The 16,943-nt window shown below is 38.6% G+C and overlaps 1 protein-coding gene across 2 annotated transcripts in view; it reads right to left on the bottom strand.

Annotated features, from left to right (window-relative positions):
* SH3TC2 (SH3 domain and tetratricopeptide repeats 2) overlaps positions 1 to 16,943 on the bottom strand; it is a 69,651-nt gene that overhangs the window by 38,173 nt on the left and 14,535 nt on the right. For both annotated transcript variants that reach the window (XM_043465027.1, XM_043465028.1), the window contains exons 2-3: positions 15,196 to 15,294; positions 11,307 to 11,434 (exon numbers count right to left, since the gene is read on the bottom strand). In XM_043465027.1, the coding sequence (XP_043320962.1) occupies positions 11,307 to 11,434; positions 15,196 to 15,294 (227 nt within the window). The remainder of the gene's footprint in view (positions 1 to 11,306; positions 11,435 to 15,195; positions 15,295 to 16,943) is intronic.

Raw genomic sequence — 16,943 nt, 5'->3', positions numbered from 1 at the left:
GAAGCAACTGTACATTCATCACCTCCTCACTGACACCTTCCACAACCACCTGATTGAAAGGGTCTCTGTCATTTAGTCACTCAACACGTTATCATTTTTGTTTTCCTCATAGCAAATACAACCCCGTAAAACCACCTTGCACATTTATTTGTTGCCTTATTCATTGGTGTGGAAAAGGAAATGGCCACACACTCCAGTATTCTTGCCTGGAGAATCTCATGGACAGAGGAGCCTTGCGGGCTACGGTCCATAGTGTCTAAAAGAGTTGGACACAACTGAAGCGACTCAGCATGCATTCATTGATGATAATTTAGAGTGCTAATATAAGGACATCATCTGGCTTGTTGATTACAATATGTCCAGTGTTTGGAAGAGTCAGTGTCCTAAATATAATTTCACTCACATATCCAACCTGCGTTTTTAGTGGACAAGAAACCTGTGGCACAAGTGTGTCCCAAGTCATAGATCATGTGAGATTAAAGGAAAAGCTTGTTGTTTAGTCCCTAAGTCATGTCTGACTCTTTTATGACCTCATGGACTGTAGTCCACTAGTCTTCTCTGTGAGGGATTTCCCACGCAAGAATACCGGGGTGGGATACCATTTCTTCTCCAGGAGATTTTCTTGACCCAGGGATCGAAACTCCATCTCCCCCTTTGCAGATGGATTGTTTGTTGCTGGGCCACCAGGGAAGTTCAAAGGAAAAGCTTAGTTATCTCTAATTCCACTAACTGTCACCATAAATTATGCTGCTTCTCAATGTTGCAATTCAAAACACAGTAGGCTTTTTTGTTTGTTTGTTTTCTGTTCTGTTAGAGTTAATGACACATTAGAAATTGTCTGATTTGAGAATAAGTCCTTAATTTATGGATGTAGAAAATTCTGAGTCCGTGTTAGTTATAAAGTGGAGAAGAGAACTCAAAATACAAACTCCATGTCAGTAAGTCTATATAATCATCGTTTATATTTATGCCTTTAACTTTTTAAGATCAAGCCCAAAGTGAAACTATTTATTGATCAGTCATTTCTGACTCTGTGACCTCATGGACTATAGTCTTCCAGGTTCATTTGTCCATGAAATTATCCAGTCAAGAATGCTCCAGTGGGTAGCCAGCCATTCCATTCTCCAGGGATCTTCCTGACCCAGGGATCAGACCCAAGTCTCCTGCATTGCAGGCAGATTCTTTATCACTAGCACCACCTGGGAAGCCCTCAAATCCACCATATTTCTATCTATGACACCTGGGCAAAATCAGAAATTACTTATTTGGTGAAATGCTTCCTGTTTTGTTTAAAAAAAATTACTTTCAACTCTTGTCAAATAGAAACTAAATGAGTTATATTCCCCCTTCATTTTACATTTCAATTAAGTCTCATTCTTCCCTTTTCTTTCTCTCCCTTCTGAATCATAACCAGTTGGGATATGGAGAGTGATGTCACTCTTGGAAAAAATGTGAACTTTTTTATTCTTTTATATAGTCATTCCCACTATTCTTCCTTAGTTTTTGTTACACATAATGAAAGCAAAAGCTGATAGAGATGTTTTTATGAAAGGTTAAATGGGTGGTAGTAGAAATGGGGAAAGAAGAATGGGAAAGCAAGATAGAATAATTTTTAAGTATTTACAATAGCAATGTTTCCACAATTTCTATCCTTGTATATTTCCACTGGGAGAAATGCTTCTGCTTAGTGTCCTTTCTTCTCTTGCTGTAAACAATTCTCTCTCACATCCACTGCTACTTATTTTACAAAATAAGCTATATGCAGAAGAGAAGATAAGCTCCAGATTTATTTCTTAATACTTTGTCAAACATTTTATTCATTTCAGTCATTTTATAATTTTTGTCTTTGTTAGCATGGGAAATGAGGCATTGTATTCTCTTTCATTTTTTTCATTATATTTGTCTTTGCTTTCCAAATATCCTAGCTTATTCTATGTACCAGCCTTGTATTCCTCTTACCAACCCAGGCTGAGCACCAGGGAAGCCAGATATTTTCATCCTCAGGGTGGAGAAGGAGACAAGGAGAGCTCCAAAATTCTATCATGATGACTCATTTTGTTGAAGGTTCTAAAACCCTTCCTTAGAGAACTCTACCCTGTCACCTAACAACTGCTCATATTTTTGCAGTTAAACTATGATCTCAAACTGGATTTCATCATTCTTTTTGTTTGTTTTGAGTTGTTTAAAAACATGGCCAACATAACAACATTATGTCTATGTTCAGCAAACAATGCAGGGATGTTGGGAACAAATGTAGATCCAAAAACTGCTTAAATTTTAAAACACAACTGTTTAAAACCTTTTCTCATAGGAGGAAGCAAGACTAGACCCTTTTACCCAATGGTAGTATCTACAAATTTCTCTACTGGGACATCAACATTTATAATCTTTCACATGTTGAACTGCCTTGCATATTTTGCTTACATACAAAATAGATCAGTTTGAAATAGGGTATGAAGCTGTTATTCTTGTTTTAGTAGAACAGTAATATATTAGTAATCTTACCTTCAATGTCTTCAAATGGCAACTAATTTGAATTGTACAAGATATTTCCTCTATTCATTGTGAGGTATTTTGTGTTGTTTTATTTTCATGGTTACATCGCTCTCAGTCACTAAGTCATGTCCGGCTCTTTGTACACCATGGACTACAGCATGCCAGGCTTCTCTGTCCTCCACTGTATCCTAGAATTTGCTCAGATTCTGGTCCATTGACTCACAGATCCTATCTAATCATCTTTTCCTCTGCTGCCCCTTTCTCCTTTTGCCCTCAATCTTTCTCAGAATCAGGGTGTTTTCCACTGAGTAGGCTCTTCACATCATGTGGCCAAAGTATGGGAGCATCAACTGTAGCATCAGTCCTTTCAATGAGTATTCATGGTTGACTTCCTTTAGGACTGACTGATTTGATCTTCTTGCTGTCCAAGTGACCCTCAGAGATTTTCTCAAGCACCACAATTTAAAAGTGTCAATTCCTTGGTGCTCAGACTTCTTTATGGTCCAATTCTCACATCCATACATGACTACCGGAAAACCATAGCTTTGATTACACAGACCTTTGCTGGTGATGTCTCTGCTTTTTAATATGCTGTCTAGGTCTATCTTACCTTTCTTTCCAAGGAGCAAGTTTCTTTTAACTTCATGGCTGCAGTCACTGTTTTCAGTGATTTTGGAGCCCAATAAAATAAAATCTGTCACTATTTCTACTTTTTCCTCATCTATTTGCCATGAAATGATGGGACCGATGCCCTGGTCCTATTTTTTGGAATGTTGAGTTATAAGCCAGCATTTTCACTCTCCTCTTTCACCCTCATCAAGACGCTCTTTCGTTCCTCTTCATTTTCTGTCATTTTAGTGGTATCATCTGCATATTGGAGGTTGTTGGTATTTCTCCTGGAAATCTAGATTCCAGCTCATGATTCATTCAGCCTGGCATTTCCCTTGATATAGTCTGCATACAGGTTTATTAAGGAGAGTGACAATATAGAACCTTATATACCTTTCCCAATTTTCAACCAGTTTGTTGTTCCTTGTCTGGTTCTAATGGCTGTTTCTTGACCAACATACAGATTTCTCAGGAGACATGTAAGGTTTTCTGATATGTCCATCTCTTTAAGCATTTTCCATAGTTTGTTGTGATCCACAGTTGAGCATAGTCAATGAGGCAGAAATAGGTGCTTTTCTGGAATTCTTTTGCTTTCTCCATGATCCAGTCAATGTTGGCAATTTGGCCTCTGGTTCCTCTGCCTTTTCTAAATCCAGCTTGAACATCTGGAAGTTCTCAGTTCATATACTGCTGAAGGCTTTTGAGCATAACCTTACTAGCATGTGAAATGAGAGCAATTGTATGGTAGTTTGAACATTCTTTGACATTTCCCTTATTTGGGATTGTAATGAAAACTAACTTTTCCCAGTCCTGTGGCCACTGCTGAGTTTTCCAAACTTGCTGATATGTTGAGTGCAGCACTTTAACAGCATCATCTTTTAGGATTTGAAATAGCTTAGCTGGAATTCTGTCACCTCCATTAGCTTTGTTCATAGTAATGCTTCCTAAGACCAACTTGACTTCACACTCCAGGATGTCTGGCTCTAGGTGTGTGACCACACTATGGTGATTATATGGTTCATTAAGATCTTTTTTGTATAGTTCTGTGTATTCTTGCCACCTCTTTTTAATCTCTTCTACTTCTCTTATGTCCTCACTGTTTCTCTCCTTATTGCTTCTGTCCTTTATTGTGCCCATCATTGCGTGAAATGTTTCCTTGATGTCTCCAGTTTTCTTAAAGAGATCTCTAGCCTTTCCCATTCTTTTGTTTTCCTCTTTTTCTTTACATTGTTCATTGAATAAGGTCTCCTTATATTTCCTTGCTATTCTCTGTAACTCTGCTTTCGGTTGGATATATCTTTCCCTTTCTCCTGTGCGTTTCATTTCTTTTCTTTCCTCAGCTAACTGCAAGGCCTCCTCAGACAACCACTTTACCTTCTTGCATTTCTTTTTCTTTGGGATGATTTTAGTCACTGCCGCCTGTATGATGGTATGAAATTCCATCCTTAATTCTTCAGACACATTGTCTACCAGACTTAATCACTTAAGTCTATTTGTTGCCTCCACTGTATAATCATAAGGGATTTGATTTAGGTCATGCCTGAATGGCCTAATGATTTTCTCTACTTTCTTCGATTTAAGTCTGAATTTTGCAACAAGGAGCTCATGATATGAGTCACAGTCAGCTCCCAGTCTTGTTTATGCTGAATGTGTAGAGCTTTTCCATCTTTGGCTGCAAAGTACATAATCAATCTGATTTCAGTATTGACCATCTAGTGATGTTCAAGTTAGTCATCTTTTGGTTAAGAAAGGCTTAATTAAGTCATCTCATGGTTAAAAAAGGCGAATTAAGTAAAAGTATGAATTTGCAAAGATTAAGGCAAATTGAAATATTCATATCTTGATTCCCAATCAAGTATAAAGCTCTACACATATGTAAGGAATTGTTATTATGATAGCTGTGTTATCATTTGATGGAATATATGATACATAGCTTTTCAAATTTTTCAATAAACCTTTTTTGTTTTTGATTGCACTTCTTTTCATGCAAGGTCTTAGTTCCCTGACCAGGGATTTGATCCATGTTCCCTGCAGTAGAAGTGCAATGTCTTAACCGCCGGACTGCAAGGCAAGTCCCTATAAGATTTTTTAAATGTCTGAGATATATTGATATTGATTTGTTTATTACATTCTTTGTTTGCTGTTAGAGCTAGTTTGTTACATTATTATTTGAAATATTCATTTGGTTGGTAAGATGGTACTTTTTACACTTTTATTCCACGATTTTCTGGGGTCCCAAAAATAGTGTTCTTTCCATGACTCATCCACACCTGCCATAGTAAATGCTATGGAGAAGATTTCTATGGTTGGTAGAATTCTAAAGATGGCTACTCCCTTCCCCCAAGATTCTCATTTCTAGGTTATTCAACCATGCACTAATCTAGATTCAACTTTGAAGTGATTTTGAACATGTAATTAAAATTGAAAATCAGGTGACCTTTTGACTAATTCAAAAGCAGAGTTTTCTCTCACTGATCACAGAAAACAGAGGGGAAGTCAGAGAAATTCAAAGTTTGACAAAGTTGGAGGCGGCACATGGAGAGAGAAATGCAGGCAGCTGCTAGGATGCCCTCAACTCAGAGCCAAAAAGAAACAGGGGCCACAGTCAATACTACAACAATAAAGATCTGAATTTGCCTAAAAATCTGTATTATCTTGGAAGCTGATCCCAATCCCCTATGCAGAGCTTCTATATAAGACTGTGGCCCTTCCAATACCTTGATTTCAGTCTTGTGAGACCCAGAGCAGAGAATCCAGCCAAGCTCACTCTAACTTCTGATGTACAGAACTTTGAGATAAAACATGGAAGTTATTTTAGCTGCTAAATCTCTGGTTCATTGCTATGTGGTGATAGAAAGCTAATATACCTGACAAAAATCAAGTGAGAGAAATGCAAGTACCACCCCAGCTTCTTAGAGGATTTTAGAGTTTGACTTTACAAGATTTTTCAAGGCTGTGAAGTCAGCAAGTGCTGGTCTATATGATGCTGAAACTGAGACCCCTCTGACTAGAGAGCAGGCATGTCTTCTGAGTTTGAAATAAGGTCCCATGAATGTTGTGTTGAATGGCATTTAACTTCTTATAACTGCATATTATTTCTTTGAGATAAACCTTACCTACAGTGATGTGTAAAGTCTTAAGTGCACAATTTGATTACTGCTGATAAACATACTATAGTTATTATAGTATAATGTATATTTAGTGTAGTATTTAATATATTATATATAATTATATATGCTGCTAACTCACTTCAGGCAGATTCTTTACCATCTGAGCCACCAGGGAAGCCCATGTAAAGCTATAGACACAACCAGATTTTTTTAATGTGTCATAATTTCATTTCATTTGCATTTTTTAATTCCTTTGTAATTTCTTCTTTGATGCATGGATCCTTTAAAAATGTATGTGTATTAGTCCTCCTGGGTTCCTATAACAAAACATCACAGACTGGGAAGCTCATAAGCAACAAAAATGTTTATCTCAACCATTCTGGGAACTGAAAGTTTAGTATCAGAGTGCCATCATGGTCAAGAGAGGGTCTTCTTTCAGGTCACAAACTTCTTCACTGTATCTACACTTGGCAGAAAGAGTTAGGAAACTCCGTGGGATGACCATATCATAGTGTGTGTGTGTGTATAATTTCCAGATATTTGGATCTTTTCTAATTTGTTGACTCTTATTGATTCTAAATTAATCCATGTGGTCAAAGAACATACTCTGTACTATTTCTTTTTTCTTCTCTCTCTCTTTTTTTAAAGGCATATTATGGTTCAACATTTTGTCTATGTTGGTGAAATTCTGAAAAGTTGGGTGCAGAAGTCTATAAATTTCAATTGAGGTAAGTTGCAAGATAAAGGTAATGTTTAAATATTCTAGGTGCTTGTTAATATTTTTACCCAGTTTTATCAATTATAGATAATGTGATTTAAATATTCATTTGTGAGAGTAAAATTGTCTCCTTATCCCTTTAGCTGGCCCTATTTCGGTTTCAAGTGCTGTAAAGCCCTGATTTTCAGCACAAGCACACCCCATAATAGAATATCTTCTTAGTAAAATTAGCCTTTTATCCATATGCAAAGTTCCTCTTTGTGACTGATAATACTCTTTGTCTTGAAATGTATATCATCTGTTACAAATATAGCCACACTTGCTTTCTTATTCTTACTGTGTGCATGGCTTTTTTCTATCCTAACACTGTTAATCCATCTGATTTTATACATATATATATATATATATATATTTTTTTTTTTCCCCCTATGAGACGTCATATACTTGAGCCTTTTACTTAAAAACCTAGCCAAGTGTGAGATTTGAAATTAAGATTGAATATTTAAGTGATGTCTTGACATTTGGTAACATTAGAAAGGTCTCAGATAGCATACTCACAAAGTTCCCTCCCACCTTGGCTGCTGGAGATAAGGTTTCCTTGCCAAACAAGCCCCTTTATCTCAGAGACCAGGCACAGAGCCTGCTAATGCCCAGTAGCAAGCCTCAGTTTCTTGCCAGCGTGTGGAATTATTTAAATTAGCTAATTAAGTCTTTGCTCAGAAAAGCAGGGTCGTCCCACCCTCCTTACTACAGAGCCTACCTCTCACGGCCTCTGCTCATTCCTGGTTCCTCATTCAGCCCCGTGTGGGCCTGCGCTGTGTGCAATGGCCTCCCCCCCACTTGGCAGAGTCTGCCAAGTCTTTCTGAGTCTCTGTGAATAGGAATCGTGGTTTCTTTCATCTGTCCAGTGGCAGGTGATATTTGTTCAGGCATTTCATGTAATTTAAAGGAGGAGATCACTCTCTCATCAACAGGGTAAATAGAAATGATGAAAAAAAAAAATTCTGTGCTTGAATTAGATTGTCTATTTAATGCAAATATCGTGATGTATGTATTTAGGTCTAGAATTTGTTGCAGTCGCTTTATCTTCTAGTTATTTTTTTCTCTTCTGTAATCTCTTTTTATTCTTGGGTATATTGAATATGCAGTTAATCTATTTAATTCCTCTACTGACTTTTTAGCTATATCATTTTATGTTATTTTTCATTGATGTGAATGACTGTTCAGCGGGTTATATTATTCCTTGTTATCAAAGTCTAATAATTAAATATTTTGATGAAATTAAAGATCATCGCATCAATATAATTCAACATGCTCCTTTCCTTTGTGTTATTTTTGTAAGGATTTTTGCATTAAGCTAGTAAGTTTATATTTTCTTATGCTATCAATAGCTTATACCCATTTAATTCCCATCTTGTATCACTTCTTTTCAGTTGAAAATTTCTTTTGGCAATTCCTATAGAGTATATCTCCTAGTGAAAAGTTTTCTCATCTTGAACTGATCTTAAAAAAAAAAAAAGTATTTTTCATTAATTTTCCATTAATTTCTGTGTATATTTCTGGGTTGAAAGATTTTATCTAAATGATTTAATAATGATTTTTCTATTGTTTTCTTGCAGCCACTCCCTCCCCCGAGAACATATAGGTGTATAGACTGTATTTAGCAATCAGTGAAAAATAGATTTAAGGGACTAGATCTGATAGAGTGCCTGATGAACTATGGATGGAGGTTCATGACATTGTACAGGAGACAGGGATCAAGGCCATTCCCATGGAAAATAAATGCAAAATGGCAAAATAGTTGTCTGAGAAGGGCTTACAGATAGCTGTGAAAAGAAAAGAAGCAAAAAGCAAAGGAGAAAAGGAGAGATATTCCCATTTGAATACAGAGTTCCATAGAATAGCAACGAGATATAAGAAAGCCTTCCTTAGCGACCAATGCAAAGAAATAGAGGAAAATAACAGAATGGGAAAGACTAGAGATCTCTTCAAGAACATTAGAGATACCAAGGGAATATTTCATGCAGAGATGGATACGATAAAGGACAGAAATGGTATGGGCCTAACAGAAGCAGAAGATATTAAAAAGAGGTGACAAGAATACACAGAAGAACTGTAAGAAAAAGATCTTCAAGACCCAGATAATCACGATGGTGTGATCACTCACCTAGAGCCAGACATCCTGGAATGTGAAGTCAAGTGGGCCTTAGAAAATATCACTACAAACACAGCTAGTGGAGGTGATGGAATTCCAGTTGAGCGATTTCAAATCCTGAAAGACAATGCTGTGAAAGTGCTGCACTCAATGTGCCTGAAAATTTGGAAAACTCAGCAGTGGCCACAGGACTGGAAAAGGTCAGTTTTCATTCCAATCCCGAAGAAAGGCAATGCCAAAGAATGCTCAAACTACCACACCATTGCATTTATCTCACACGCTAGTAAAGTAATGCTCAAAATTCTCCAAGCCAGGCTTCAACAATACGTGAACCAAGAACTTCCAGATGTTCAAGCTGGTTTTAGAAAAGGCAGAGGAACCAGAGATCAAATTGCCAACATCCCCTGGATCATTGAAAAAGCAAGAGAGTTCCAGGAAAACATCTATTTCTGCTTTATTGCCTATGCCAAAGCCTTTGACTGTGCGGATCACAATAAACTGTGGAAAATACTGAAAGAGATGGGAATGCCAGACCACCTGACCTGCCTCTGAGGAACCTATATGCAGGTCAGGAAGCAACAGTTAGAACTGGACATGGAACAACAGATTGGTTCCAAATAGGAAAAGGAGTATGTCAAGGCTGTATATTGTCACCCTGCTTATGTAAATTATATGCAGAGTACATCATGAGAAACACTGGGCTGGATGAAGCACAAGCTGGAATCAAGATTGCCGGAAGAAATATCCATAACCTCAGATATGCAGATGACACCAGCTTTATGGCAGAAAGTGAAGAGGAACTAAAGAACCTCTTGATGAAGGTGAAAGAGGAGAGTGAAAAAGTTGGCTTAAAGCTCAACATTCAGAAAACTAAGATCATGGCATCTGGTCCCATCACTTCATGGCAAATAGATGGGGAAACAGTGGAAACAGTGGCTGACTTTAATTTTGGGGGCTCCAAGATCACTGCAGATGGTGACTTCAGCCATGAAATTAAAAGATGCTTACTCCTTGGAAGGAAAGTCATGACCAACCCTAATGTTATGACAAGCAATATAAAGCCAGAGACATTACTTGTCAACAAAGTCCGTCAGTCAGGCATGTTTTTTCCAGTGGTCCATTCATGGATGGGAAGTTGGACTATGAGAAAGTTTGAGGCAAAGATTGATGCCTTTGCAACTGTGGTGTGGAGAAGACTCTTGAGAGTCCTTGGAACTGCAGAAGGAGATTTCCAACCAGTCCATCTAAAGGAGATCAGCTCCTGGGTGTTGCGAGTCTGAAGGACTATGATGTTGAAGCTGAAACTCCAATACTTTGGCCACCTGATGTGAAGAGCTGACTCATTGGAAAAGACCCTGATGCTGGGAAAGATTGAGGGCAGGAGGAGAAGATGATGACAGAGGATGAGATGGTTGGATGGCATCACCGACTCAATGGACATGGGTTTGGGTGAACTCCGGGAGTTGGTGATGGACAGGGAGGCCTGGCGTGCTGCGGTTCATGGGATCGCAAAGAGTCGGACAAGACAGAGCGACTAAACTGACTGAAGTACCCCCTAAAATATAAATAATTTAATTATACCCTCCTTCCTTGGTCTAGAACTTGAAGATACTATCTACCTACTATGAAAGATGAGAAACTGGTTTATCTTATTGTCTTTTCCTTCTCTCATTCTAAATTTTATAGCTATTAATTTTTGATTGGTAACTTTGGTACTTAAAAAAGTACACTTAGAGGTTACCAGTGACTGAGGAAAGGGGATAGAGAAGAGTTATTGTTTAGTGGGTACAGTGTTTTAGTTCAGGATGATGAGAAATTCCAGAATGGATAGTGGTGATGGTTGCACAATAATATAAATGCATTTAATATCACTGATGTGTACAGTAAAAATCATTAAAACTGAAAATGTTATGTATATTTTATCACAATTTTTAAGAGTCAAATGCACATTTTTTAAAAAGTATACTTGATATTATAATGATTCCCATTCTACAGAAGTATGCAGGCAATCAAAAATTAATAGATTTAAAATGAAGCTTTCTCTGACTCTGATTCCAAGGGTTGACCCATTCCTGCTGAGCAGAGAACCTATACATTATTGTGCATTCAGTTAGAAGTTTTCTTGAGGGATTTTGTTCCTGGCACTGTCCTAGGTGCTGGGGAGAGTATAGGTAGTGGAAGGACAAAAGATGAGGTTGCACTGCTCCCAGAAGCTCACCTTAAACAATGCACGCACCTCCTGGTCCTCATTCTCCAGTGCCCAGAGCCGCCTCCTGGCTGCTTCCTGCAAGGGGCCATTTACACACCTTCTGGAGCGGCTCTTCACACTGAAGGAGAGTGTCAGATCTTAAAGAGAACAAAGGGAGAAAGATCAGGATGGAAATGCACTAATAGGGAAGAAAGAATTAGATAACCCCCAATGATTCCCACATCCATTCCCTAAAGTGGTGGTCTCATCAATTAGAGATTGTTAAGTAATTGTTAAGTAATCTTAACAATTCTCTGAACACATTCTTGAAACTTCTCCCCTCTCAAAAAAAAAAAAAGATTTATCTATCTATCTATCTATATATATATATATATATATATATATGCTGAAGCCCAGAATGTTCTAGAATCTCAGGAACTGCTACAGTTGGGTTGGTTATTTCTGTTTGTACAGGGTATATTCCTAGCTGTCTGGCCTTGAAGGAACAGTACCACACAGAACCAGCTAAAACATATTTCCTACTGCGGATGATTTGTGAAAGTTTCCAAAGAATATGAAACTTATCCATATTTACAGAAGAGTATTTATATGTCAGATTTATGATATGTAATAAATATCATGTACTTTATGCATTATACATTGCTGTTGTTGTGTCTGACTCCCTTGCAACTCCATGGAGTCATACCAGCCTCCTGTAGCCCACCAGGCTCCTCTGTCCATGGCATTTCCCAGGCAAGAGTACTGGAATGGGCTGCCATTTCCTTCTCCAGGGGATCTTCCCAACCCAAGGATTGAACCCACATCTCTTACATTGCAAGCTGATTCTTTACCACTAAGTCACCAGGGAAGCCCACGCATTATACTTATACACATGTATTTCCTCTAATATGCTTCTTTCTGATAACGCATTTATTGTTTGTCAGGATAAATGGTTAATATATTATAGCTTATCTTTAATATCGTCAAAATGCACATTCATTCAAACCAACACTCTGAATAGAAGCTGTTTTAGGTGCTAGGATACAGTGTGAACAAAATAAACATGGTCCTGCTCTCATGGAGCTTGTGTTCTTGGCAAGTAACCAATTCCGTGCACACAATAATTTCAGATGGAGAAAAGGGGTATGAGTAAAAAAATGTTAATAGGGTAAAGAGACAGAGTGATGGAGCTGTTAGAGAGTGGATAGTGCTGTCGTGAAAGGCCACGCTGAGGAGGTTCATTATTATAACTGCACTTTGTCATGTGTCTTCTTTAGACAATAAGTAGCAATACCATTAACAATTTTCAAACACAATGAACCATGAAGGCATCAACTGGATAAGCACAGAGGTTTGTCTTCTAGTCTTAACTTGCCAGGGCTTCTGTAAATTCCTGAACACATTACAGACAGCCCTTGTCATGCTCACCTGAGCACACAGGCAGCCTAAACTTCTATCTTTAAAAAGGTTTGTCTCTAATGCAGAAGTTGCGGAAATGCTGTGGCTGCAGGCCAGCTCCAACACGACAATACCCACTGACCTGACATCGGTGAGAGCTTCAGGTGGATGTTTATTCCACGCTGCTCCTCCCTGGCTTGTTTTCTAATCTCATGCAAGTCCTCCATCTTCAGCAGTCCAGGTCCAATGTTCATCTGGTAGCCTCACTGAACACTGATCTCTGGGAGGAGGTAAGCCCAGGGAGGAGGAGTCACACAGACCTGGGCTCAAGGCTTGGCTCTGCCTTTGTTAACTGCACCAGCCTGAGCAGTTAATTACCCCTCTACACTTGACTTTTCTCATTAGCTGAAGAGCTTTTACAGCACAATCCCACAGAATTTTTAAGAGGCTTACTAAATGAGATTATGTGCATAAAGCATTCTGTTCCATGTTGGGCGCATACTAAACATTCAAAAAACACATTAAGCATTAGCTGTTGTCCGTCACAAACCCCTATCCCTACCCTAGTACTCCAGCAGTTTCTGCTCACTGCCCTCATCATGTTACACTGTAATTAACCTTGACACTAACTGATTCTGTGATTTCTTTTCACTAAACTTCTTGTCCTTCCAAAGCCTGATCCAAACTCCCCTCCAGAATCTCCCCTAGAAAAGCTCCTGATAAGTGATGTCCCCTTCAAAGTGAATCTCCTTGCCATGCACTTGAGTTCATGGTTATGGAACTCAAAAGACCTGGATTTAAACAAGCAGACTGCTTTTGGATCTCAACCAGTGAGAGCTGATACTCAGAGCAACACCTCCAGGCCAACGTGGGATCCTACAGTGCCCACTGAGGACAAGGGAATAAGTCAAATTCACTCTACTTTTAGTGCAAAGTACGTTTTGTCACTTTTTTTAATCCTTCTGAAAACTAGTGGTTTAATCATGATAATGTATCTGATTGACTATCTGTGACTCTTTCTCATGAAGAAGAGGTTGGCAGTTGGAGCTGAGTCTCCCCTTCCTACACTATGATCTTCTTGGAAACAGCACCATAGCAGAAAATGCTGAAAGATAGACAAGTTCTGGCTTAGGAGGTTAAGTTTCGCCTACATGTACCCTTTGTTCATTCACTGACAGGATAAAATGCTGACTCCACTGTGTTCATGAAACAACAGATGGCTGGCGATTCAGCCTTTTCAGAGATGGCCCAAGCTGACAGACAGATAAGCAGATTGACAGAACAGCTAAAAAATAGAGGGCAAGTCTTTTTTCATAGTCAACAAAGAAGTTTGACAGAATTTAAAATGGGGAAAAAAAAGAATGTGGCATGACATTATACACTATCTGTTTACATAGTACATATCCTTTGAAACATTCATACTGCAGATCTTTTTTCACAAATCTTGATTTTGTATGCTGTAGAGAAATACATACTTGGGAGACAACAGGGCATCATGGTTACAAACAAGGACCGGGGATTGAATCCCTTTCTCCTCATGTATTAACTGTGTGGCACTGGGGAACTTACCCCACTCTGTGAGTCTCTGTTTGCCACCTTTGAAATGCAGAATGTGGTGCCACCTCCTAGAAGTGAGTATGTGACGATGAAAAGTAAATGCAGGCATGACTTAGCATGTGCTTGGTACGTGATTTGCCATTAAAAATGGTCCCTGTTACTGGATAATAGAAACTGGATTTTCCCCAGGTTTATCCTCAGAATTTCCAGTACAAGCTTCAGCTCAGTTGTACCTCTCTCTCTGGATGGTTCTCTTTGCCAATTTCATTAAAGTCTCTTAAAGATAACATTGTGAAAAATATGTATTAAGAAAAAGATTTTTTCTACTTTAATTTCAAAATCTTTTTTTTCATTCTGAAAGAATCAGACAGACACCCTTCTGCTCCGCCAAAAAGAATCAGACAGACACCCTTCTGCTCAGCCAATCTCATCCCACATACTCAACCCTTTATGCCCTTATATATTTAATAACCTCTGTATAAGGTGGTATATAGAAGACAAACAAGACCTCCATGGACTTATTCAATCATTCATGTGTTTATTTACCAAACATTTTCTGAGCACCATTACATATGTACAAACAACTCTTTTAGGTACTGTGTAGAATACTTGATTATTCAAAAAATTGCACCTGTCCTTCAGCACCTTAAAATCTATTTGGTGATATATACTTTATTAAATACAGCAAATATGTATAGAATTCCTAATATGTACCAGATTGTGAAAAGCTTTCAGAGTCAGCTGAGATGGTTTGGCTTTAATCACACAGGCAATGGAGAGCATTGGAAGATTTGTGGGCAAGTGAATATCACAGTCAAGGTCATGCTTACAAAGATGTATTTAATGGTGGTGCCTAGGAAGGATCAGAGGGAGGGAAATTGTAGATGAGACTGATAAGGGGGTTACTGTAACATTCTACATGAAAAATATTTTTAAATAAGTTTTGTCTTTGGGGTTTAGATACCTGGAATCATGTTCTGTGGCAGGAAACATTTTTCCTTGTTTTCAGATGAGGATATAAATTGACTGGATATGGTTGGATCCTTGGAAGAAGTGTCTTTACCTGGAGGAGATCAAATGAAAGATCATTTGTGAGAGTGTAAGAAAGCCATAAGCAAGGGTTACAAGTTTTTGTCAAGCAATCATTCTTTTCTCCGGGCTGGTGGTCCAGAAGAATTCTAATTATTGTCACTTTTGCCTTAGAATTATTTTCTCAACTAAAGCATGCTATCTCAATGCTACAGCAGCCTGGGTATCTCCACTATATTTTAAAAAGGGGGAAAAAAAACAGATTTCCTACCTACAGGTCAGAGTGAGTCCCATGGCTTACATGTTCAATATTTGCTGGGCCTACGAGGTCATAATAAATCTGACTACAGCAAGGTGGATAATGGAAATGCTGGAGCAGAGCAATTGAGAATAACATCCTGAGGGAGGTGACTAGGGCATGGTTGTAATGGCCCTGAAATCTATGATTGGCCCCAAACTATCCTTCTGTCTGCCCACTATACAGACTTCTGTATGGCAGGATTCCTCAACCTCTAGGATCTAATGTCTACTGATCTGAGGTGGAGTTGATGTAATAATAATAGAAATACAGTGCACAATAAATGTAATATGCTGGAATCATCCCAAAACCATTTCCCACCCCCAGTCACTGCAAAAAACTGACTTCCACAAAACCACTCCCTAGTGCCAAAAAGGCTGAGGACCGTTGCTTTATGGGATTTCTTTCCTCCCCAGCTCACTAAGATGTTCCTGTCTTTGCAGCTGTAAAACTGGAGTGAAAAACAGAAGATCATAGCACATACTAGGGTTAAGGAGGAGGCTATTTTGATGGCAAAGAGTTGAAAAGGCAAGAAAAGTGCAGTTATAAAGCACAAGGCAGTAGATAGAAAAAAGAACAGAAGAGAAATTTGAAAGTATTGACATGGAATGTGGGCCTCTTTCATGGTATCCTCAAAATACAACAAAAGAACTCAGGTTCTTAACCCATTATTGTTGGTTAGTCTGTTCTTTTGAACATGACACTGCTCAAGAACTCTACCATGGGGTCAGAATATTGTAAGCAATACCTGATACTGGAAATAGGGGTTAGGAATCTTGGCTCAGCTACTAATCGTCAGTCAGTCATCTAATCCATCCAACTTCTTCATTTGTAAAATGCTGGTGGATCAAAGTCAAGCAGATCAACTAGATATGCATTCTGGACCTGTGCTTCTTTTGAAGCACAGGCAGTCCAAGAGTGATAAGGAATGAAGTAATCACGCACCATCCAATCATGGCTGGTTAACCTTGAACCCAAACACTCATATTGCTGCCAGAAGTCTGCCTTCTTCCATGCCTGTTCAGTGGGATTTTGAGACCAAAGCTGAGGATCTTCCATTTTTTCATAGCAGGAACAGTTAGCACTTTTTTAGGGTAATGAACAAGGGAGAATGAAATGAATTTAGGCTTGAATGTGCTGTGGGATGGGTCATTAGCTCACAGCTTTTCATGTAGCAATCGTGTTAGTGCTGAAATTAGGCAGCTTACCTGGAAGCTAGCAGTAATGAGCTATAGTCTACCAGGATCATTTTGTAGTTCTGCCCCCAGGAACCAAAGTAACTGTAGCAGAAAAGGTTCTGGCTTGAGAATCATGAGATATGAGTTTGCACAAATCAGATTCTCCCATACATAGGTTAAGTGACACTGGTCAGGATATTTCATCTG

Source organism: Cervus canadensis, chromosome 4 (assembly GCF_019320065.1).
Source record: "Cervus canadensis isolate Bull #8, Minnesota chromosome 4, ASM1932006v1, whole genome shotgun sequence".
NCBI classification, from domain to species: domain Eukaryota; kingdom Metazoa; phylum Chordata; class Mammalia; order Artiodactyla; family Cervidae; genus Cervus; species Cervus canadensis.
Note: the sequence above shows the minus strand (reverse complement) of the source record. Positions and strands in the feature narration are given on the sequence as shown.